The following is a 24976-nucleotide window of genomic DNA, read 5'->3' as shown; positions in this document are numbered from 1 at the left end:
TCCACCCTTCTGCCATTCCTGATTATCTGTCCGGGGGGCAGGCAATCTGCGCCGCTGAACACTTTCACAGTCACACAGCGAGGAGCCGCAGGAGAGCGATGATGCGGGGCAGGCAGTATGAGATGATGTCATCTCTCTGCTCCCCACCACACCTCCGACACTGAGACAGAGCACTGGCTTTGAGGGCGGAAGAGCGATGATGCAGGGGGTGGAGGGAGATGATCTCATCTCTGCTTGCCAGCCCACTCGCTCCTTCCATCCACCCAGCGCTCTCATGCCGGCAGCCCAGCATTTCTCTTGCCGGCCGCCCGCACCCGGGGACCGGGGGTTGATGACCCCTGCTGTACATGGCTTCCTGAAAATGCTGAGTGACTGGTGGATATCAGTTGGGAGGGGTGGGAGTTCCTAGGCAGGCTGTATTTGCATGCAGGCTTTCCTAGGTAACACCCACATATGATGACAAATTAGGGCTAGATGATGCTGGATGTTCTCCAGCCAGGAAATAGGAAGGGCTCTATCTGACATGTTGCAGCTACTAATGTAGATCTCTGGAGCCATGGATGACTGATATCCCTCACAGTATACCGGAGAAGGAAATAAAACTCAGTACAAAGAATTGAAGCCATTCCTTCAGTATGGGAGCCGAGCAATGAGATTTTTAGAAGAGCTCAGCAATGGCAGCCAAAATGTTTCCCTTCATGAAGATTTTCTGCAACCCATTGGCTGCCAAGGAGGTGTATTATATGTCATGGACGTCCCTCTCCTAGACAGCCAATAACATGCAGTACATTCCATGGCAATCACGGGGCTTAGATCTAGACTGTGACCTTCCCACTGTGTGTAGAAGTGATCAGGGTGGGTGTACAGAGGCCGGATCACATCTACATAGTATACATATGAAGGTCCTCCATCCCTCCTCAGCATGGTAGTGACAAAAGGTAGGTGTGAAGAAAGGCTCTAAAGTAAGAATGTGTTGAACAAAATATATATTTTAATTGTTTATTTTTATCAACTTACAAAATGCAAAGTGAGCAAACAGAAGAACAATCTAAATCAATTCAGTATTTGGGGTGACCGCCCTTTGCCTTCAAACCGGCATCAATTCTTCTAGGTACACTTACACACAGTTTATGAAGGAACTCGGCAGGTAGGTTGTTCCAAACATCTTGGAGAACCAAACACCGATCTGTGGATGTCGGCTGCTTCAAATCCTTCTGTCTCTTCATGTAATCTCAGACAGACCGATGATGAGATCAGGATTCTGTGGGGGCCAAGCCATCACCTCCAGGTCTCCTTGTCCTTCATTACACTGAAGATGGTTCTTAATGACATTGGCTGTATGTTTCGGGTGGTTGTTCTGCTACAGAATAACTTTGGGGCCAATCACACGTCTCCCTGATGGTATGGCATGATGGATAAGTATCTGCCTGTATTTCTCCGCAATGAAGACGCCATTGATTGGGCTAAGTTGAGGATGTAGATGCAGTAGTCGGCCAAGGAAACAATACAGCAGATGAAGACATCATGCTTACTTCCCTTCCACATTGGAAGATGTCCAGCAGTGCCATCAGCAGAAAACTGGGGGAAACCAGTGGGACCCGGGTACACCCATCTACTGTCTGGAGAAGTCTGGTCAGAAGTGGTCTTCATGGAAGAATTGTGGCCAAAAAAAAACCCATACCTTCGAAGTGGAAACAAGGCTAAGCGACTCAACTATGCAGGAAAACATCAGAACTGGGGTGCAGAAAAATGGCAGCAGGTGCTCCGGACAGATGAGTTATAATATGAAATATTTGGCTGTAGCCAGAGGCAGTTTTTTTGCCAAGGGCTGGAGAGCGGTACAATAATGAGTGTCTATAGGCAACTGTGAAGCATGATGGAGGTTCCATGCAAGTCTAGGGCTACATTTCTGGAAATAGAGTTGAGATTTGGTCAGGATCAGTGGTGTCCCCAATGCTGAGGAATAAAGACAGATACTTATCGATCATGTGATACCATCAGGGAGGCGGGTGATTGGCTGCAAATTCATTCTGCAGAAGGACAATGACTGCTAAGTTGTGTCTCTGCTAGATGGGGAACCTCTCCCAACACTAGCCACTGGCATAAAGCATGCCCAAATTGGGACTAAATAGACTCGACCTGAACCAAGATGGCTGCCGAAGTCAATTGGGGCACCAGCGTCCAATCAGACGGTTCCTTTCAACTTGCAGCTTAAGCTGAGTGCTCTCTATAGTGAAGAATATAGACTGCACCTGACTACCCCCCCCCCCCGACAGATGTTGCCCTCGGCATCGTAACACAGTAAATAACAACACATATCTGCATGAGACATAATTATGGCAATAACAGTAGCATTTCTAACAACATAATTAGAGTATTTTGCAGGGAGTTGTCCTGGTTGTATCACATTGGGTGGAGAACCCCACTATCTTCTGTGGGTTCACCTCCAGAACTGTCATCCTTTGAGCGTGGCTCCAAAAACTTGAGTGGTTTGGGGTCAACGGGGCCAGCAACACCCCCTTCACCCGAGCTAGTGACGGCACACTCAGAGTCCAGAGAATCGGCAGGACTGGCAGCCTCTGGAGTGTCTCAGGACTGTCCGGAGAGACAGCGGTGGTATTCTCCTCCTCAACCTCATCTGGGGCCAGAGGACCGAGTTCACTGGGAGGCAGAGACCACTAAGAAAGGACTTCCTGGATTGGCAGTACCTCCTTGGGGGTCATCATAGCTTCTGTCTGCAGCGGGTTTAGAGGAACAGTCCTCACTCAGCACACAGTCCTCACTCATCACACAGTCCCCACTCAGCACATAGTCCCCACTCAGCACACAGTCCTCACTCAGCACACAGTCCCCACTCGGCACACAGTCCCCACTCAGCACACAGTCCTCACTCAGCACACAGTCCTCACTCAGCACACAGTCCCCACTCGGCACACAGTCCCCACTCAGCACACAGTCCCCACTCAGCACACAGTCCTCACTCAGCACACAGTCCTCACTCAGCACACAGTCCTCACTCAGCACACAGTCCTCATTCAGCACACAGTCCTCACTCAGCACACAGTCCCCACTCAGCACACAGTCCTCACTCAGCACACAGTCCTCACTCAGCACACAGTCCTCACTCAGCACACAGTCCTCACTCAGCACACAGTCCTCACTCAGCACACAGTCCCCACTCAGCACACAGTCCTCACTCAGCACACAGTCCTCACTCAGAACACAGTCCCCACTCAGCACACAGTCCTCACTCAGCACACAGTCCCCACTCAGCACACAGTCCCCACTCAGCACACAGTCCTCACTCAGCACACAGTCCTCACTCAGCACACAGTCCCCACTCAGCACACAGTCCCCACTCAACACAGTCCTCAGCACACAGTCCTCACTCAGCACATAGTCCCCACTCAGCACACTGTCCTCACTCAGCACACAATCCCCACTCAACACACAGGGTCACAGCAGGTTGTGATGGAGCTGTCTTTTATGTGTTTCTCGGCCTTCTGAGACCACATTGTACACAGGGGTTAGTGGGGAAGGCTGTTTGTCCACACAATTGGGGTACGTTCCCACTTGGGCTTCAACTTGCTGCCTCTTTCACATTTCAAGTTTTTTACCAGGACCCGGCCCAGTCAGGTCACTCAACCCGATAGAACACCTTTGAAGTGAATTAGAGCGGAGATTGTGAGCCAGGCCTTCTTGTCCAACATCAGTGCCTGACCTCACAAATGCTCTTCTGGAAGAATGATCAAACATTCCCATAGACACACTCCTAAACCTTGTGGACGGCCTTCCCAGAAGAGTTGAAGCTGCTATAGCTGCAAAGGGTGGACCAACTCAATAATGAACCCTATGGATTAAGACTGGGATGCCATAAAACTCTGTACTACTTGTACCTACTAAGCCTATAATGAGGCTTACCTGTAGGTACTGTAAGTATTGCAGTACCTACAGTTTTCGGCGTGCGCTCTGAAGGCTCGGCTTACAGAGCCGGAACTTCAGAGCAAGTTTTGGAAACGAGCAGCTCCCAGGCGCAATGCGCGGGAGTGATGTCACCGCGTTCCCGACCCCAGCCGTCTCAGCAGTTACATTGCGGCGCGGGGGGGCTTTGTTCTAAGGTAACTTTCTCATAATGTTCTAGTATGTGATGTATACAAACACATTATGAGATTGCGTTGCAGGAATTTTATTTTTTTAACCACCAGCGGTTGACTAAAGTGTCTGAGTAAAGGTGTCACAATACTCTTGGCAATATAGTGTATATAGACACATGTATATACTGGGACTTTGCAATGTTTTATCTCTTGCAACTCCTTGTTCTTCTTCATACTATTATTATTACGACAGACTAGTGAGACAGAATGTCTGCGTCTCCTCCGTATCTCCCCTCCCCCCTCCAGTCACAGCAATATGGAGATGATAGGAGGGGGAGGAGGAAATATCTCCTCATGTCTGAGCAGCCCCTCCAATCAGCACACAGAGAATGCAATGATTCATGGGACTTGTAGTGTCTTCTTATCTCAGGGAACTACAACTCCCAGATGACATCACCGGGAGGAAACAGGAAGTAGAAAAGAAGCTCTAGTCTGTATTTTTGTAGAAGGTCTCAGAAGAGATCCAGAATATCCGGGTGAGAAATGTTTAGAAAAGAGAGAAATAATTCTGTACATGGAGATTGTCCTCTGTTAGGAATGATTTCATTTATTAGTGGTGAAGGTGAACTTATACATTAAAGTGGTTGTAAACCCTTACAAACCACTTTAACCTACAGGTAAGCCTTAATCTAGGCTTACCTGTAGGTCAAAGTGGTTTGTAAGGGTTTACAACCACTTTAATGTATAAGTTCACCTTCACCACTAGTCCAAGAAATATCTCCTAAACCTATACGGTTTAGGAGATATTTACCTGAAGACAGCCACCGCTGTCTACGGCACATGCACCGTAGACAGCGGCACGCAGGCGCACAGGGTAAACTGCAGATTGTGGCGATATGCTACGATTGTCGGCTCCCGTGCGCATGCGCGGGAGTGACGTCATCGCTGCTCCGGCGAATCACAGCGCCGAAGCAGCGAGACCCACCAAGAAGATGGACGCTCGGAACTACAGGGGACAGCGGTGACATCGCTGGCTCCTGTGTCAGGTAAGTGACACATAATGGACTACTATGCGATGCATAGTAGTTCATTATGCTTTACCTTTGCAGGGAATGAAAGAGGAAGTAAACCCACCAGGGTTTACTTCCTCTTTAACGTCTTAAGAACCGCCCCACATACATATACTGCGGCAGGGCGTCCCCTAAGCACAAAATCACGTACCTTTACGTGATCTCTTCTTCCTGGTCTGGGGTGTGCCGCATGTTGCTGGAGACCCCCTCCTGCTGTGATTTGACACAGTGGTGATTGGACACAGCGGGAGCCAATCCACGGGTTCGGCGGACCTGATGTGTGCCGGGAACCCAGTGATCGCTCAGAGAGAGGCAGAACGGCAGTCTGCCTATGTAAACAAGGCAGACCGCCATTCTGCCAGAGGGGAAATTGGAGATCTTGTGTTTCTGTGAAGCTGAAACGCAGATCTCTGTTTTTTCTTTATTCAAAGCACATCTTCCACACAGTTAGCAAGCACACATTGCAGGGACACATTTAACCCTTTGATCGCCCCTGATGTTAACCCCTTCCTTGCTAGTGTCATTAGTACAGTGACAGTGCATTTTTTTTTAGCACTGATCACTGTATTGGTGTCGCTGGTCCCCAAATAGTGTCACTTAGTGTAAGATTTGTCCGCCGCAATGTTGCAGTCCCGCTGAAAATCGCTGCTCGCCGCCATTACTGGTAAAAAATATATTTAAAAAAAAGTCCCTAAATCTATCCCACAGTTTGTAGACACGATAACGTTTATGCAAACCAATCAATATACGCTTATTAGGATTTTTTTTTTTTACATGTAGCAGAATACATATTTTCCTAAATTCATGAAGAAATTTGATTTTTTTTTTGCAATTTTTTTATTGGATATATTTTTATAGCAGAAAGTAAAAAATATTATTATTTTATTTTTTTAAATTTTCACTCTTTTTTTTGTTTATAGCGCAAACAATAAAAACCGTAGAGGTGATCAAATACCACCAAAAAGAAATCTCTATTTGTGGGAAGATAAGGACCTCAATTTGATTTGTGTGCAGTGTCACAACGACCACGCAATTGTCAGTAGTGCAGTGCCGTATTGCAAAAAATGGCCAGGTCATAAAGGGGGGGGGGGGGTAAACCTTCCAGGGTTTAAGTGGTTAAAGGACTTTCATCGATAGGAGAAATATGTGAGCACTATAGAACATTCTTCCACCAGAAGAGGAAATAATATGAGAGCTCTGTGTACAGTCTATGGAGATTTCTATGTGAATGGCGGAATGAAAGGGGGTTTGCCCGAGGGACCCTCCAGCTGCCGTGTGAGGTGAGAGATTGAGGAGCGATATTATTACCACCACTAAGACCCCTTTCACAAGGAGGCCGTTTTCAGACATTTTAGCTCTAGAAATAGCGCCTGTAAAGCGCATGAAACCTGCCTCCCATGCCGCCCAATGTGAAAGCCCCGAGAGCTCCCACACTGGGACGGGGTGCTTGGCGGGACGTTAGAAAAAGTCCTGCAAGCCGCATCTTTGCAGCGGTTTGGGAGCGCGGTATTTAGCACTCCGAAAACACCCTGCTCATTGCAATGAATGGGTATCGCTTCCGAAGCGCCACAACACAGGCGATTTAACCCCTTCTTCGGCTGCTAACGGGGGGGGGGGTTAAAAGCGCCCCGCCATTGGCCAAAAAGCGCTGCTTAAACAGCGGAAAAGCGATGTTAAAATGAGCAGGGGACACTCAGGCGGCCCCAGCATGAAAGGGGTCTAAGGCTGCTTTCACCCTGAAGGCGGTTTTCAGGGGTTTTAATGCTAAAAATGGCGCCTGAAAACTGCCTCTCATGCCGCCCCAGTGTGAAAGCAGTCCTGATGTTCTCTACTAAATGAAGGACCAATTTAACCTGAACTGATGTGGTATAAGTCACCTGGATACAATTAGTAGTTGCAATGCTGTGTAACTGTATTACTAAGACCTCACACTGGGGCGATTTTCAGGCGCTTTTGGGCTAAAAAATAGCGCCTGTAAAACGTCTCCCCTGCAGTCTCAGGCCGCGTACACACAGGCGGATTGTCTGCCCAACTAAGTTCGTCAGACAATCCGACAGACAGTCCGTCCAACTTTTGAATGAACGGACTTGACCACACACGATGAACAGACAGTCCGCCGAAAGCTTGCACGATGACGTGTACGGCACGTACGACGGGACTAGAAATTCGACGTCCAATACACTGCAATGCAACCTTCGGCCGTGTAAATCCTTTCTGAGCATGCGCCATACTTAGTCCGTCGAACTAGCCTACTCACGAGCGGATTGTCCGCTGAAACCAAGTTTGGACGGACAAAATTACGGAAATTCTGAAAGACTAACTCCGCTAGACTGTCCGCTGAAAAAGTCCGCTGAAGCCCACACACAAGCGGATTGTCCGCTGAAACACGTTTCAGCGGACTAAGTTGGGCAGACAATCCGCCCGTGTGTACGCGGCCTCAGTGTGAATGCCCCGAGGGCCCTCACACTGAGGCGGTGCGCTGGCAGGACATTGAAAAAACTCCTGCAAACAGCACCTTTGGAGTGGTGAAGGAGCCGTGTATACACCACTCCTAAACCATTCCTGCCCATTGAAATGAATGGGCAGCACCACCGAACCGCCGCAGTGCGGGTCATTTTAACCCTCCGTAAAAATAACGGTAATAGCGGCACGTCCAAAGTAAAGATATTTTGAACTCCTATAATTGCTTTTTTTTTTTTGTTTTTTTGCGCTTCTTCTTTGTGTTCCTTTTTTTTCTATTGTCCTTTTTCTCACCCTTCCTCTCCCTCTCACCTCTCATCTCTCTCATTCATTTTTTTTTTTTTTACAATATTTTTATTCAATTTTCAACAAGAGAAATGACAAATTCAGTATCTGACATTGTCAATGCATAAAAGCACAAGAAAACAATACGGAACAATTCAACTATAGAAAAGAAGGAGGAAAGAACTGGTTGTACATGTGTGAAGCTGCAAGGGTATTTCAAAGGGTTACAGGCCCAACCCCTCCAGGTAGTTATCCTGCATCTTGTTTCTATTAGGGGTCCAGAGACAAACATCTGAGCCGTTATTATCCAATCCTCCCTTTTTGACTTCAGTGCCATAGTACATCCTAAATATATGATAATAAAAAAAAAAAAAAAAAAAAAAGGGGGGGTACTGGCACTTGTGTTTTCAGGTGCACTCAATTAAAAAAGAAAATGAACGAAAGTAGCTATAGTAAGAAAGGGTAAAGAAGCAAGAAATAAAAAGCAAAGAAAGAAAGAGAGAAAAAGAAGAAGAAGGATGCACTCCAGTTCCCGGGGACCACCCCCCAGCCCCACACCAGAAGGACCCCTTTTGTCAGTTACAAGATCTCTAATCCAAGGTTCCCACACTCTGTTAAACCAAGCCATTCTGTCAGCGAGTATTGCCGATAAACGTTCATTCACCATTATCCAGGACAATTTTGTTTTAAGTAAGTAAAACGGGACAATTGGTGATTTCCACGATTTAGCTATGGAGATCCTCGCTGCCACAAAGATAAAAGCTATAAGCCTGCTCATTGGCTTTGAAGCCCCTTCTACGGGGCGTCCCAGCAGCGCGTGCAGGGGCGATTTGCGGAGGTTCACTCGGGTCAAAGAATATATAAAATTGTATGTGCGTATCCAAAACCGTCGCACCTTCGGGCACGACCACCATATATGATACATTGTACCATCTGCATTACAGCCCCTAAAACACCGCGGAGACGCCCCAGGGGCGAAGGTGGCCAGACGAGCTGGAACCATATACCACCTCATCAACACCTTATAGTTTGCTTCAATCAAAGATGTGTTAATGAAAGATTTTGATGCACTTCGTATTACCTTGTTCCACTCCTCCATCGTCAAGGTGACATGCATATCCCCTTCCCATCTCTCCATGTATGGCAATTTCTGAGAAGGGGGGAACAAAATATTGTATAGCCGAGATATGTGACCCGTGAGGCCGTCGTACGTCCTGCAAATAGTTTCCATCGGGGTGCATGTGGTGAGTGCAGAAATGCGACTCAGTGACGCCAAAAAGTGCGCTATTTGAGTATAGCGATAGAATTCTGCCCTCGGAAGCTGATACTTTTCTTGCAGGGACGCTCGCGACAGAGCCCCCTTATGGTCACACAAGTCAGCTATCCGAAGTAAACCCTTATTGGTCCACCATGAAAACTCTTGGGGGCGGAGACCCGGGGCGAACATCGGGTTGTTAAGCAAAGGGGCTATCGGGGCATGTCCGGATCTGAAGTTATGGGTAGTAGTTAGCCTATCCCACAAATTTAGAGAGAAGGACAAAGTCGGGCACATCACCGTAGGCCGGTCCTTAGCTCTCATCCACATTAAGTGACTCATTTCTTTTCCTGGAAATTGAGAGGATTCCAACAGCATCCAGAGCGGCCTATCTCGATTCGTATGGAACCGAATTAATTGTGAAATTAGTGCCGCCTGGTGATATTTAAACAAATCCAGCATGCCCAAGCCACCCCCCACCTTTGGTGTATACATCGTCTGTCTATTCACCCTAGGCCTTCCGTGCTCCCATATAAAGTCCAGCAGTTTACCCTGGAACCTCAGAAGTTCTCGCCTATCAATAGAGATCGGTAGGGACCGGAATAGGTAGAGTACTTTAGGTAAGACTGTCATCTTAATGGAGCACAACCTGCCAAACCATGACGGAGAGTTATTCGTCCATCGTTTAAGATCTGCAGAAATTCCTTTGAACAGTGGGGGAAAATTATGTTTATACAATGACGTAAGAGTAGGGGTTAGTGTGATACCTAAGTATGGTAAGGTCTTGTCTTGCCATTGGAATGGAAAAGAGCTCCGTAGAGCACAGACTATATGCGGTTGTAGGGACACATTAAGTGCCTGAGATTTGGAGTGGTTTACTTTTAACCCTGTGAATGTTGTAAAATGTTGCAATACCTTGTGCAAATTAGGTAAAGAGGTGACTGGGGAGGAGAGGAGCAATAAGATATCGTCTGCGAACAAAGCGCATTTATGTTCCCGTCCGCCGCTTGTGACACCCAATATGTCTGGGTGTGCACGGATTTTAATAGCCAATGGCTCCAAAGCTAATATAAACAATAGGGGAGACAGGGGGCACCCTTGGCGGGTCCCCCTGCGTATATGTATGTTCGGTGACTGGTACCCTTTGATCATTAGATTCGCCGTGGGGGTGTCATAAATCATTTTAAGCGTGGTCAGGAAACTCGGTCCGAAACCATATTTACCCAAAATAAAGAACAAATAATTCCAGGACAAAGAATCGAACGCTTTATGCAGGTCAAGAGAGACCAGTAGTGCTCCTCTCTGTCCCCCTCCATCCCAACCCGAGTTCAATGCAGAGATAAGATCAATGACCCGTCTGGTCTGATCTGGGGCTTGTCTAGTAGGGACAAACCCAGACTGGTCCGGGTGAATATAGTGTGCTAGGAACCCATTTAAACGTGTAGCCATTATCTTGGTCATTAATTTGAGGTCCACGTTGATTAGAGAAATGGGCCGATAGTTTGTACAATCACCGTGGTCCTTGTTTGGCTTGGGAATTACATGTATGTAAGCCCTATTCTCGTGTGGAGGCAAAGGGCAACCCCTGCGTAGCTCATTGTAGTAAGAGCAGAGGTGAGGAGTCAGGATCTCACTATATTTACGGTAATAGTGGCCCGAGAGACCGTCAGGGCCCGGTGATTTAGACGGGCGCAGGGATTTGATGGCCGCCGCTATTTCCCTCTCTGTAAACTCTGACTCCATTATCTCCACATGATCTCTAGATAATGTGGGGAGCGGTAAATCCCGCAAAAATGCTTCCGCCTCTTGTATATTAAGATCATTGGGAGAATCGTACAACTTAGAATAGAATGCGTAGAATTCCTTCACGATGAGCTGAGGATTTTGGGATGCGTGGCCATTTTTTAGTCTCAATTTGGGGGGTGCTGGATTAAAGGGTCTTGGATTGAGCCTCCTAGCTAGTAGGGTGTTAGGTTTGTCTCCGAGAGAATAGTATCGGTGCCTATTCCATCTGACATACTTGTCCGCTCTAGTTGTGAGGCTCAAATTTAAAGCCAAACGCGCAGCGTCGATCTGGCTCCTAAGATCTAATTGCGGGTTGGCTTTTTGTGCCTGAGTTGTGTCCAACAGCTCCTTTTATTGCTGCTGAATCATCCGGTCTCTCTCCCGTTTGATTCTGGCAGACATTTGTATTCGTTTGCCCCAAACAGTGGCCTTATGGGCCGCCCATACTATGGAGGGAGAAGTATCTTCATAGGGGTTGTCCTGGAAGTAGTGACATAAAGTTTTTTCTATTTCGTCAGCAATGAGTGGGTCATTCAATAAGGATTCGTTTAATCTCCACGCGGTCGAGCACGGTCTGGCCCATAAGCCCGTCAGGACCACCTGGACCAGAGAGTGGTCGGACCATGCTACAGGGATAATTCTAGACTCCAAGACATGGGGGAACAAAGGGGACAAAGTAAACAAATGATCTATACGGGAGTATGTTTTATGCACTGGAGAATAAAACGTATAATCTCTAACAGAAGGGTGTACATTGCGCCAGAGGTCGATGAGGTCATAACTGTGTATTAAACGAGCTATTTCGCAGCTGTGTTTTGGGGTATGTTTCAGAACAGGCTTCCCCAGGTTAGACCTATCCAAGATCCGATCCAGGGAAGCATTACTGTCGCCCCCGAATACAACCTGACCGGCTACATGAGGCATTACCACTTTTAACATTGCCCGGAAGAAAGATAATTGACCCGTGTTAGGGGCATAGTATGAGAGAAAGGTGACAACGCTATCATCTATCTTCCCGACCACTAGAATATACCGACCTTCCCTATCCTTTATAACAGTAGTTGGGGTGAAAGGGACGCGTTTCGCGAAGCATATAGCCACCCCCCTTTTTTTATCGGGTCCACTAGACAGGTAAGCCGTGGGGTATCTGACATTTAGATATTTAGGGGCTGAGTTCCGTGAGAAGTGTGTCTCTTGTAATAATAGGACATCCACCCTCATTTTATGGTATTGGTGAAAAGCCTTTGCTCTCTTGGTCGGGGAATTCAGGCCTTGTACATTATGTGTCACTATGGAATAAGTCAGTTGTGGATTATTGGTCATGATGGTTTAGCAGGTTGTACTCACTGTGTTGCCGCCGGAGGCGGACCCCGCCGAGGCCGTCCGGACTTCCCGGCCGGATCCAGTCCCGGAACCAGAGCGCATCCGTAGAATAACAGGATAGAGAAAGGAAAGAGAAGAGAAAAGACAGAAGGTTAGAAGTATAACAATAAAAATAAAAATAGAACTGCTCGTTCATTGCCACCGCAAGGATGACAAAGGTACCTAAAATTACAGCTAAAAGTAACCGGCACACTGTCTGGCAGTGCACCTATTGGGGCACTAAGTCCCTCCTGTTTGTCGTGGAGTTGTCCCCACTAAAAGTGTAGCAACAAGTCCACCACGAATGGCGTGCGCCCTCCTCCGGCTCTGAAAACACGGCCGTTGAAGGGGTCAAGCCAGGCCGCCTCCGGAATCAAGGCAACCTCAGAAAAACAAAAACAACTTAAAATTAGAGAGCTTAACATAAGGTTCAGTCACCCTCAAGCCATTCGGGAGAGGAAACCAATAAACTCGGGTATAATAGCTCCCCAGGCAACCGTGAAACAGCATTCCCCCCCCCCCCCCCCCCCCAGAAGAATAAGGGATGATATAAAAAGGCCTAGAAGAAGCCATCACCTCCATACAGAGGAACAATAGCTTCGCTCAGTCCGGGGGGGGGGGGAGGAACACGCAGCAAATAATAAAACAAAACAGGAAACAAAACAAAAACAAAAAAAAAGGGGGGAAAACCCCCTGAAGAGACACAGGATAGCGTCCGGGTCCCGGTGAAATATCAAGTTTAATCTTGACAAGGGCCCATCAGGGCCAATTTAGGGTAGAGAGGTCCCATGGCAGGTCAGGTGACCGACTGAGACTTCTTAGCCCTGGGCCTGCCTTGTTGTAACCACAGAGGTGAAACTGGATGACCCTCATCCCTGGGGGAGTTGGAGGCACGAGGCTCCAAAGGAAGCAAGCCTAGATTCTGGAGCAGCGCCTCACCAGACTGAAAGTCAGAGAAGTAGTGCGTTTTACCCTTGTAGGCGAATGTCAATCTGAAAGGGAAAGACCATCGATACTTCATGTGGTGCTCGATAAGTTGAGTCAGAAGCGGTTTCAGTGTTCTCCTTTTTTGGATCGTCGATGGAGCTAGGTCCGCGAAAATCTGGATCGAGTGTCCCGCCATAGTGATGTCTCCTCTCTGTCTTGCTTCCAACATTAGTCTTTCTTTAATCCGGTAAAAATGAGGTTTGACTATCACATCTCGCGGTAGTCCATCCTCTCTCGGGGCGGTCAGGGCTCTGTGAACCCTGTCCAGCTCTAGCTGATGGGGGGAGATATCTGGTATCAATTCCGTCATCAAGGCGTGGATCGATTCTTCTAAGTTCGCCTCCGTCTCTGGGAGACCTCGTACTCGAAAATTGTATCTCCGAGATCTGTTCTCCAGATCTTCAATCTTTGCGTTCGCTTGGTCAAGTTGGTCCTGAAGAGATGTAATCATTTTAGAATTCTGGTTCACTCGCTTCACCGTACCATCCATTTTAGATTCAATGGTGTCCAGCCGTTCTCCAATGTTTTGAAAGTCGGTTTTCATGCCCGTTGTAATTATATCACATGCTTTAGACAGTTCTTGTTGCAACAGGGCAGAAAATCTGGCCAACAGGACAGTGTCCCCTGAGTATGCGGCTGTAGGGGCGGGATGCTGGACAGGCCCGTTTCCATTTTGACTCAACACAGCTTCAGCCATTTCAGCCATCTGCCTGTCTGTGGAGGAGGCCGGGGAGCCCGTGAACAGTATAGCGTGTTCAGGAGAGTCTGACAAGGGAGACAATTGAGGGTGTCCCCTCTGTGAGGAAAAAAGGTCGTCCTGGGACTGGGATGAGAAGGGATCCCTGTGGACTTCAGCCTGGGTGATAAGGCTAGAGCGGGGCAATGTTGTCAGCAAGCCCTGTCCACCTCCTCGTGCTGCGCCCCCCCTCTCCCCCTCCTGCATACCTGGAGGGGAATAAGCATAGGCTGGGTCACCATCAGCTCCTGTGGGGTCCCGTGCTACCTGGGGTCGCTGGGTGTCAGTCTTAGTACTATCTGTGTTCTCCTCTTCCCGCAGCAGCTCAGCCTGTGTCAGGCGCTGCGGGGGGGGGCTGTGGGCTGCCGTTCTGTTTGTCTCTCCTCCCGGGCGCCATCTTGGGCTGTTGTAAGGCCTGTGAGGTGCGGGGCTTACGAGGCTGCTGGGGATGTCTGCGTTTGCTGGAGCCGTTCCCCGTCGCTCTCTGCTGCATCCTCCGCTCGCAGGAGACTGGGTAAAGATCCGGCGGCGTTCCGGGCGTCCCCCCTCGCTATATATCGCTGGAATTTGCCGGAGGAATGCGGAGCTGGATCAGAACATGTCCGATCGCGGCGCCGCGCGCATGCGCACTCATTCATTTTTTTTTTATTCATTCTGGTTAGACGAGGGAAGGGTAATAATCCCTGTAATTTTTATTTTGCCTTTTTTGTGTGTGCAGAAAATGAGCGGATATTTTTCCAGTGTGAGGGAGGTTGTCAGGAACAAATGTCTCCAATGGAAGAATTTGTTTTTCACTTTTATGCTGCTTTTTCTTATTGGGGTGTGGGGCCCAACTATATTGGACCTTGTGTTTTTTTTAGGGATGCACCGAAATTTCGGCCGCTGAAACATATCGGCCGAAAATGGTGTTTTCGGCAAATTGCCGAAAGGAAAATCTTGCCGATAATTGGGCCGAAAATGGTGGCGGGACCTGTGCAGGCCTCCGCCCCTGGTGCCGCCCATTGCACGGGTGTTTTCCTGGCTCGTCCCCAGTCCTCTGTCCTCTGTCTTCCGTCCCTCCCGCCCTACAGTGCGGTGATCTCCGCGTGTCACGGAGCTGTGCATTTAATTGCCTGGGCGGCTGCAGTAACAATGTCCCGCCTCCTGTGACAGACGGTACACTGATCCAATGGCGGAACATTGAATCAGCATGACGTGATTACAGAAGGCGGGACATTGTTACTGCAGCCGCCCAGGCAATTCAATGCACAGCTCTGTGACACACGGAGATCACCGCACTGATCCGGGCATGGGTGAGGCTGCATTTAGACACTGGCAAGCTGCATGAGGGGGAAAGAGTGTGCCCAGGGCAAGCATTGCAGAGTTTTGTCTGCAGCTAAATCAAGTTTTTTGTGCCCACAGTGCTACTGCATCCAAAAGTCATTTGTTTGCCTCTGAAACTATCTACCTCTGGCCACTTGTGTGAATGTAGCCATGCTATATAAACCAGGTCACAGGACAAAGGCTGTACTCCCTTTATTGGCCATATAAAAAAAAAAAATAATAATAATCTTGATTTTGACCCAGCTAGGTTTTTATCGCCATGTGATAGAATGGGGAAGGGTTAAGTTATTGCTAGTAGAGGTAACGATATGAGCATTCCCAATAGCAGTCTGTTGGAACGGAACCAGGTAGCTTGCTTGGGGCCAGTTCACACCAGATGCAGTTCCGTGTGCTTTTTTTTTTTGCACAAAATGCATGCACAGTGTTTTCCATGTATTCCAATGGCTCTAGTTCACACCATGCAGTCAGTTTCCGCACCGGTGCATGGTGTGAACTAAAGCCATTGGAATACATGGAAAACACTGTGCATGTATTTTTATCAGGCAGGCTGCATCTGAGGGGAGCTGGTGAGGCTGCTTTGATCTCCTGTACCATGCCTGCGGTCTCTGACCATCTCCTGTACCATGCCCGCAGTCTCTGACCATCTCCTGTAATATGTCCCCAGTCTCTGACCATCTGCTGTATGAAAATATTTTTTAAAAAACAGTCATTTTCGGTATCGGTGCTGTTTCGGTATCGGTTTTGGTTTTCGGCCTAGTGTATTTTTCTTTTTCGGTATCGGTTCCGGCACCAAAAAACCCATTCGGTGCAACCCTAGTTTTTTTACTACAAGGTAGGGCACATGTGTGATAGGGGGCACTCTGATGGGCACAATTTATGTTAAGAAAAAAGGAAAAATAAGGACCATGATGACCACTCCACCACCTCCATCCCTAAAATACGCAAAAGGAAAGGATAAATCGCCCTGGGACTTTAAAATGAGGTGGGAGAGAGTAGGCAATGTTCACACGGAAATGTAAAAAATGTTAATTTATTAATTACATAGTGCTGTGTAACCAATTGGGAACAACAATAAATGTGCGTTACCCGGCATAGTGGCCAAGTTAACAGCAGTGGTAAAAACAAATATCAATTCACTACATTCCAAATACATCCATGAGATAAAAAAATTCATCATAAATAAATAGATCAATTGATATATGTACACATAATATGAGGTAGAAGGTTATACATACACATCTGGTATGTATCTGGTATGTATAACCTTCTACCTCATATTATGTATACATATATCAATTGATCTATTTATTTATGATGAATTTTATTATCTCATGGATGTATTTGGAATGTAGTGAATTGACATTTGTTTTTACCACTGCTGTTAACTTGGCCACTATGCCGGGTAACGCACATTTATTGTTGTTCCCAATTGGTTACACAGCACTATGTAATTAATAAATTAACGTTTTTTTTACATTTCCGTGTGAACATTGCCTACTCTCTCCCATCTCATTTTAAAGTCCCAGGGCGATTTATCCTTTCCTTTTGCAATTTATGTTAAGGGGCACTCTGGGCACAACAAACCGTGGCCATCTATGTGCCACTTAACATAAAATGTGCCCATCGGTGTTGCTATTAAAATATGCCCATCAGAGTGCTCCTTATCATAAAATATGCCCATCAGAGTGCTCCTTATCATAAAATATGCCCTTCAGAGTGCTCCTTATCATAAAATATGCCCTTCAGAGTGCTCCTTATCATAAAATATGCCCATCAGAGTGCTCCTCATCATAAAATATGCCCATCAGAGTGCTCCGTAACATAAAATATGCCCATCAGAGTGCACCTTAAAAGATTATGCACCACATACCTTGAGGTCAGGAGAGAGCACATTTGGCAAGCTGCAGGGGGGCAGAAGCTGCAAGATATACCTCACATGAGAGCCAGGAGCAGGGAATCGCGAGCAGCAGGGCCTGCCAGGAGTAAGAGCGAGAGCTGCGGGGAGGAGCAAGAAGCGGGGCGCACACACCCGACATCACTGGTGGGAAACCCGTGGTCCCCGCAAACCAATGACTGGTGCTATACTGGCGGTCCGGGCAGAAGTGTCCCAGGGTCCGCCATTTAATGACAGCTGCACTATAAAAATACACATCATTCTATCTACTTTGTGTCCAGAACACAGAGAACATATCTCATCCATTATTTGGTTTATATTTCGTATCAAAGCCTGAAAAAACATCTAAAACTATATTTTTCCTCTCATCAAAATCTAAGAATGAGTCTTAGTGGCTTATTCTTTACACCTATATTTCAGTGACCGACAATAAGTAAAAATCATGTGCTTTGGGTCCTTCCTGTCCTCTGTAGGGTTAATGTGTGAAGCCTCCACCTTCTTTATGAAAACAGATTTTTAGTTTCGTTTCTTCTTCCTTGTTTCCAGAATGGCGTCTGCTGCTCTAGGAGACGAGCTGAGCTGCTCCATCTGCCTGAACCTTTATACGGAGCCGGTGTCATTGAGATGTGGACACAACTTCTGCCGGGATTGTATTGTGACTGCTCTGGATACACAGGAGGGGTCCGGAGTTTATTCCTGTCCGGAGTGCAGAGAAGAGTATGTAGAACGTCCTACTCTGGAGAAGAACAGGAAGCTGTGTAACATTGTGGAGAACTTCAGATCTACACAACTAAAGGAGGAGAAAAGTGAGATCCTCTGTACATATTGTGTGGATTCTCCGGTAGCAGCTGTGAAGACTTGTCTACAGTGTGAGAATTCTATGTGTGATAAACACCTGACAGCCCACAACAAGACAATGGACCATGTGTTGATAGAACCCACCTTGTCCTTTGGAAGTAAAAAATGCTCCATCCACAAGAAGCTTCTGGAGTATTACTGCTCCGAGGACGCCGTCTGTCTATGTGTGTCCTGCTGTCTGGTGGGGAAACATAAAGGACATGAAGTGGAACTTCTAGAAGAGGCTTTGGAGAAGAAGAAGGAGAAACTGAGAAATGTTCTAGAAAAACTGACCAAATCGAAAGAGACCACTGAGAAGAAAATTCAGAATCTACAGGACCAGAAGAGAAAAGCACAAGAAAAAGCCGATGATGAGAAGAAGAGAGTCACTGCCCTGTATGAGGATATCAGGAGACAGCTGGAGGTCCAGGAACAGAGAGTCCTGAGTGAGATCTCCAGACAGGTAGAGGAGGTCTCACAGACAGTCGATGATCTCATTAAACAGTTGGAGATACAGAAGGACGAGCTGTCCAGGAAAATTGGTCACATTGAGAATTTGTGTAACTTGACCGACCCAATAACTGTCCTACAAGATCAGGAATCCGACACAGGTGACCAGAATGTGGAGGAATCTTCTGTTCATAATCTGGATGATTTTATGATCTCTCTTGTGTTACACAAATCTATAACTGGACTTATCACTAATATGCAATTGAAAAACAATCTTTATACACAGGATGGGACTGATCTGCTACTGGATGGAAAAACTGCCTTTACTTCTGTGGTTTTATCTGATGACCAGAGAACAGCATCCGACTCTGAAACACAAATGGTTAAACCAAAATTACCCCAGAGATTTACAAAATACTCTCAGGTGATGAGTATGGAGAGTTTTTCCCATGGGAGACATTACTGGGAAGTAGAGGGCAGTGACCGTGGGGATTGGGATGTGGCTGTTTGCTATCCCAGTATAGAGAGAGATGGAGGGGAGTCTGGTATTGGGTATAATAATATCAAGTCCTGGAGTTTCTGCAAAATTGAAAATGAATATGGATCTCTACACGACTCTCAGAAAGAACCGTTACACCCGGAGTCTCCTGTGCAGAGATTGGGAATATATTTGGATTATGAAGGTGGCCGTCTGTCCTTCTACCAGCTGAGTGACCCCATCAGACACCTCCACACCTTCACCACCACCTTCACCGAACCCCTCCATGCCGCCTTCTATCTGGATAAGGGAGCCTGGGTAAAGATTGTGTCTTCGGTGTTTTCCATAAAACCATAATTTACAACCTCATTTCTTTTTTCTAAAATGTTGTCATCAATACAAATAATAAAGTAGGTGAAATCACCTTGGGCATAGTTGCATCTGGGACAGTTAAAGACACTCTCTGTCAGTGATGGCGAACCTTGGCACCCCAGATGTTTTGGAACTACATTTCCCATAATGCTCATGCACTCTGCAGTGTAGTTGAGCATCATGGGAAATGTAGTTCCAAAACATCTGGGGTGCCAAGGTTCGCCATCACTGCTCTATGTTATCAGTGAGGCCTCGTTCACATTGGAGCGACTTGTCATGTGATTTGACAGATCAAATCACATGAAAAGTCGCACCCTATTGTCGACAATGGCACTGTTGAAATCGGTGCGACTTTACGGTGCAGCATCAATTTGAAAAAGTAGTTCCTGCTTTACTTTTGGTGATCTTAGGTGCGACTTGCATGAAGCCACACAGATGTCTTCCAAGTCGCACTGACATGCAGCTTTGAATTTGTGCGATTTCTGATGAAGTTGCATGATTTGAAAGCCGCATTCAATGTGAACAAGGGCTTAACCAACAATATTTGAAAGAGATCCTGACAGCATTCAGAACTATACATGTTCTTATTCCCTTCTGCTAAGGCTACATTTACACCAGTGATTTAGGCCTTTGCAAACTGCAGCGGTAGGAATCTTCTGATTTCTCCTGCAGCTGAGAGCGGTTAGGTGTGGCCACCGGCCCCATTTGATGACGGGGCGGCAGCTTTTCACGGCTCTCCACACAGCCAGCAGTTACCGGCGGTGATCACTGCTGGACACATTTGTGTGTTTAGTAAAGATCACCGCAGGTAATGGCTGGTTGGGTGGAGAGACGCTCACAGCTGCAGCAGGAATCGCAAGATTCCTTCCTTTGCAGTTCACACCGGCCTTAATCGCCAGTATGAACGTAGCCTTAAGCTGGCCATACACCATATAATTTTCTTATTCAATTTCCTTTAGATTTACCTTCAACTGTGTAGTACAAGGGCCTGCCTGATTGCACACAAACTGAAAGTGTTCAGATTTGACCTCATATTATATGGTTTTGGTAAATCTAAAGGAAATCTATAGAAGAAAATTGTATAATGTATGGCCAGCCTTACTCTTATTGAAAAGGACACATCCCTTTAGTGCCACTTTTACAACAGCCAATACCAGGGCCGCTACCTATAGTCAGGTGGGCGCCAGCCTAGAGCGTACATCAGCCCTGGGGGGCTAAGCAAGCATACCGGCGCTGTGTATCTTCCGGCCGGGGCCTGCGGACCATGGCTGGCATACAGCTACAGAGAATCGCGGGAACGAGCTGACCTGCTGCCATATAATGATGGAGACTGGTCGGCAAGTGGTTAATATTGGTTTGCTCTTAATAACCTCTGTTTTTTTTCTGGCACATAGAGATATATATATATATATAATCTCTATCTCAGTACTGCTTATGACTACATACTTATGAGCTGCTTGTATGTCGCAGATAAAAGTGAAGACCTTAAGACCCCTTTCACACTGGGGCATTTTTCAGGCATTTTTCAGGTGCTTTGGCGTTAAAAAAAGCGCCTGTAAAGCCCTTGAAAGAAGCCGCAACTGCAATCCCAATTAAAAAGCCCGAGTGCTTTCACACCAAGATCCCTTTCACACTGGAGCATTTTTCAGGTGCATTAGCTTTAAAAAAAAAAAGCGCCTAAAAGAAGCCGCAACTGCAATCCCAATGTAAAAGCAAACCCAGATATTATTCTACAAAAGTATCAGTGACCTCATCACTGTGCTGTACGTAGCTTGTGCTGTGGGAGGGGCCCAGATGTACCCACTCACTACAGTCTCCCTGCAGAAATCTACAGGAGGGGGCGGAGACAAGACCAGTCCCCCCACACAAGGAGAGAGATCTGCAGTGAGTGGTCTTTATTACAGGAAGTCTCACACTGGATTACTGCACAGATCTGGGAGAAATACACAAAGCACACCGAGATTCAAGAACACACATGATGAATGTGTATACACAATATTTTCTTATCTCGGAGTGCAGCTTTTTCTATTTTTAGAAATGTTTTTTTTTTTTCCCTTTTTTGGCACATCTGTCAGATTAATTACAATGAAGAGAATTGTTTTATCTCTTTTCATTAGTCACAATGTAGCCACGCCCTCCACCCATAGAAAACCCCGCCCACTTCCATACAACTCACTGGGAACGCAGCAAAATTCTTTCCCATTCTGGGTGGTGGGGAACTTAGGAGAGTCGTAGGAAACACTGGAGAGGGGAGACTTATTCCGGGGATAGAGATCTCCTCTTATAGGAGACAATTCTATGATATGATGGTGTTGGGTTTTCATGTCACCGTTTATTTTATTGGTTGATGTTAGATTGGTTTATTGGTTGATGTTAGCCCTTGTACACACGGGCAGACATTCCGACAACAAAATCCGACGGATTTTGTCCTAAACTTGTGTTGCATACACACGGTCGGACAAAGTTGACGGAAAATCTGATCGCACGTAATGTGATGACGTTATTTCGTTAGGACGGGACTACGTTCAGGCTAGTAGCCAATAGCTTTGGTCTAGGAATTTGATCTGATCATGCGTGGCACTTTGTCCGATCGGAATTCTCTACACATGATCGGACAAAGTCCGATCGGATCATATTGTCGGAAAGTTTTATAGCCCAGCTCTAAAACTTTGTCCGTCGGATACTCTGACGGAAACAGTTCGATGGAGCCCACACACAGTTGGATTATCCGACAACACGGTCGGATCGGACATTTTCGGTCGGAATGTCCGACCGTGTGTACAAGGGCTTAGAGATGATCTGAAGACTTTTTTCTGTTATGAGTATGGAAGGATTAGAACCTCTGTCGGCTTTTTATTGCTGTCTATGTCCCCATCTGGAGAGATCCGTCTTCTCTATTTGTTCTGGTGAATATTTTCACTGAGAGAAAAAGTGGCGAGATATCCAAAACTTTATAAATAGATGGGAAATCTTCTAATCGGCACACCTGTACCAGTGCCCAAAGGTTAAGGGTCATTATACACAATACAATCTGACCATACAATTTCTGTACAATCTACTTGAGATTTACTAAAAAAAAATTGTAATATGAGGACAAACCTCATCTATCAAATCAATTTGTATCCAATCAGGAAAGCCCTTGTACTACATCAGGGATATGCAATTAGCGGACCTCCAGCTATTGCAGAACTACAAGTCCCATGAGGCCTAGCAAGACTCTGACAGCCACAAGCATGACACCCAGAGGCAGAGGCATGATGGGACTTGTAGTTTTACAACAGCTGGAGGTCCGCTAATTGCATATCCCTGTACTACATAGTGGTTGGTAGATCTAAAGGAGATTGTAACGTTTGTGGTGGACTCAAGAGTGTGTTTCGCCATAATTTGGAGAGATTTTCCCACTTCCTGTTGTCTTTGGGACAGGAAATGAAAAGAAATCCATCATTTGGTACACAGACAGCAAAGAAACAAAACAAAAAAAATAAAATAAAAAACACATCTGCATTTGCCAAAGAAAGCCTTTATTAAAGTTGAAATCTAATCAGATTTTTGGTTTGTCCCTTTGTGTCTTCAACATGTCATTTAAAATTTCAAATAAAACATTTTGAATTTCATTACATGACTGGTCTGTTCTTCTCTATGTAATGCAGGCAGATCACGGCAGGTGGGAGGGGCCGGGTGCTGTACATGGCTTCCTGAAAATGTTGAGTGATTGGTGGATATCAGTTGGGAGGGGTGGGAGTTCCTAGGCAGGCTGTATTTGCATGCAGACTTTCCTAGGTAACACCCACATATGATGACAAATTAGGGCTAGATGATGCTGGATGTTCTCCAGCCAGGAAATAGGAAGGGCTCTATCTGACATGTTGCAGCTTCTAATGTGAGATCTCTGGAGCCATGGATGACTGATATCCCTCACAGTATACCGGGGAAGGAAACTAAACTCAGTACAAAGAATTGAAGCCATTCCTTCAGTATGAGAGCCGAGCAATGAGATTTTTAGAAGAGCTCAGCAATGGCAGCCAAAATGTTTCCCTCCATGAAGATTTCCTGCAACCCATTGGCTGCCAAGGAGGTGTATTATATGTCATGGACGTCCCTCTCCTAGACAGCCAATAACATGCAGTACATTCCATGGCAATCACGGGGCTTAGATCTAGACTGTGACCTTCCCACTGTGTGTAGAAGTGATCAGGGTGGGTGTACAGAGGCCGGATCACATCTACATAGTATACATATGAAGGTCCTCCACCCCTCCTCAGCATGGTAGTGACAAAAGGTAGGTGTGAAGAAAGGCTCTAAAGTAAGAATGTGTTGAACAAAATATATATTTTAATTGTTTATTTTTATCAACTTACAAAATGCAAAGTGAGCAAACAGAAGAACAATCTAAATCAATTCAGTATTTGGGGTGACCGCCCTTTGCCTTCAAACCGGCATCAATTCTTCTAGGTACACTTACACACAGTTTATGAAGGAACTCGGCAGGTAGGTTGTTCCAAACATCTTGGAGAACCAAACACCGATCTGTGGATGTCGGCTGCTTCAAATCCTTCTGTCTCTTCATGTAATCTCAGACAGACCGATGATGAGATCAGGATTCTGTGGGGGCCAAGCCATCACCTCCAGGTCTCCTTGTCCTTCATTACACTGAAGATGGTTCTTAATGACATTGGCTGTATGTTTCAGGTGGTTGTTCTGCTACAGAATAACTTTGGGGCCAATCACACGTCTCCCTGATGGAATGGCATGATGGATAAATATCTGCCTGTATTTCTCCACATTGAAGACGCCATTGATTGGGCTAAGTTGAGGATGTAGACGCAGTGGTCGGCCAAGGAAACAATACAGCAGATGAAGACATCATGCTTACTGCCCTTCCACATCGGAAGATGTCCAGCGGTGCCATCAGCAGAAAAATGGGGGAAACCAGTGGGACCCGGGTACACCCATCTACTGTCTGGGGAAGTCTGGTCAGAAGTGGTCTTTATGGAAGAATTGTGGCCAAAAAAAAAACATATCTCCGACGTGGTAACAAAGCTAAGCGACTCAACTATGCAGGAAAACATCAGAACTGGGGTGCAGAAAAATGGCAGCAGATGCTCCGGACAGATGAGTTATAATTTGTAATATTTGGCTGTAGCCGGAGGCAGTTTTTTTGCCAAGGGCTGGAGAGCGGTACAATAATGAGTGTCTATAGGCAACTGTGAAGAATGATGGAGGTTCCATGCAAGTCTAGGGCTACATTTCTGGAAATAGAGTTGAGATTTGGTCAGGATCAGTGGTGTCCCCAATGCTGAGAAATAAAGACAGATACTTATCGATCATGTGATACCATCAGGGAGGCGGGTGATTGGCTGCAAATTCATTCTGCAGAAGGACAATGACTGCTGAGTTCTGTCTCTGCTAGATGGGGAACCTCTCCCAACACTAGCCACTAGCATAAAGCATGCCCAAATTGGGACTAAATAGACTCTACCTGAACCAAGATGGCTGCCAAAGTCAATCAGGGCACCAGCATCCAATCAGACAGTTCCTTTCAACTTGCAGCTTAAGCTGAGTGCTCTCTATAATGAAAAATATAGACT

At 46.4% G+C, this 24976-nt stretch overlaps 1 protein-coding gene across 1 annotated transcript; it reads left to right on the top strand.

Moving 5' to 3' along the window:
* The first annotated feature begins 4584 nt into the window (after window positions 1–4584).
* Window positions 4585–23005, top strand: LOC143923694 (E3 ubiquitin-protein ligase TRIM39-like). Its single transcript, XM_077447499.1, has 2 exons — window positions 4585–4630; window positions 17798–23005. The coding sequence occupies exon 2, from the start codon at window positions 17799–17801 to the stop codon at window positions 19371–19373; it is 1575 nt and encodes a 524-aa protein (XP_077303625.1). The 5' UTR covers window positions 4585–4630; window position 17798; the 3' UTR covers window positions 19374–23005.
* Window positions 23006–24976: the final 1971 nt, after the last annotated feature.

The sequence above is a fragment of the Lithobates pipiens genome, unplaced genomic scaffold (genome assembly GCF_037356315.1).
Source record: "Lithobates pipiens isolate NorthernLeopardFrog02 unplaced genomic scaffold, aLitPip1_a1.2 Scaffold_22, whole genome shotgun sequence".
NCBI lineage: Eukaryota > Metazoa > Chordata > Amphibia > Anura > Ranidae > Lithobates > Lithobates pipiens.
This window is presented reverse-complemented; position numbering and strand designations above follow the sequence as displayed.

What these genes read in the sequence shown, in the direction of transcription:
- LOC143923694 (XM_077447499.1), top strand. Translation starts at nt 17,799, where the DNA reads ATGGCGTCTGCTGCTCTAGGAGACGAGCTGAGCTGCTCCATCTGCCTG.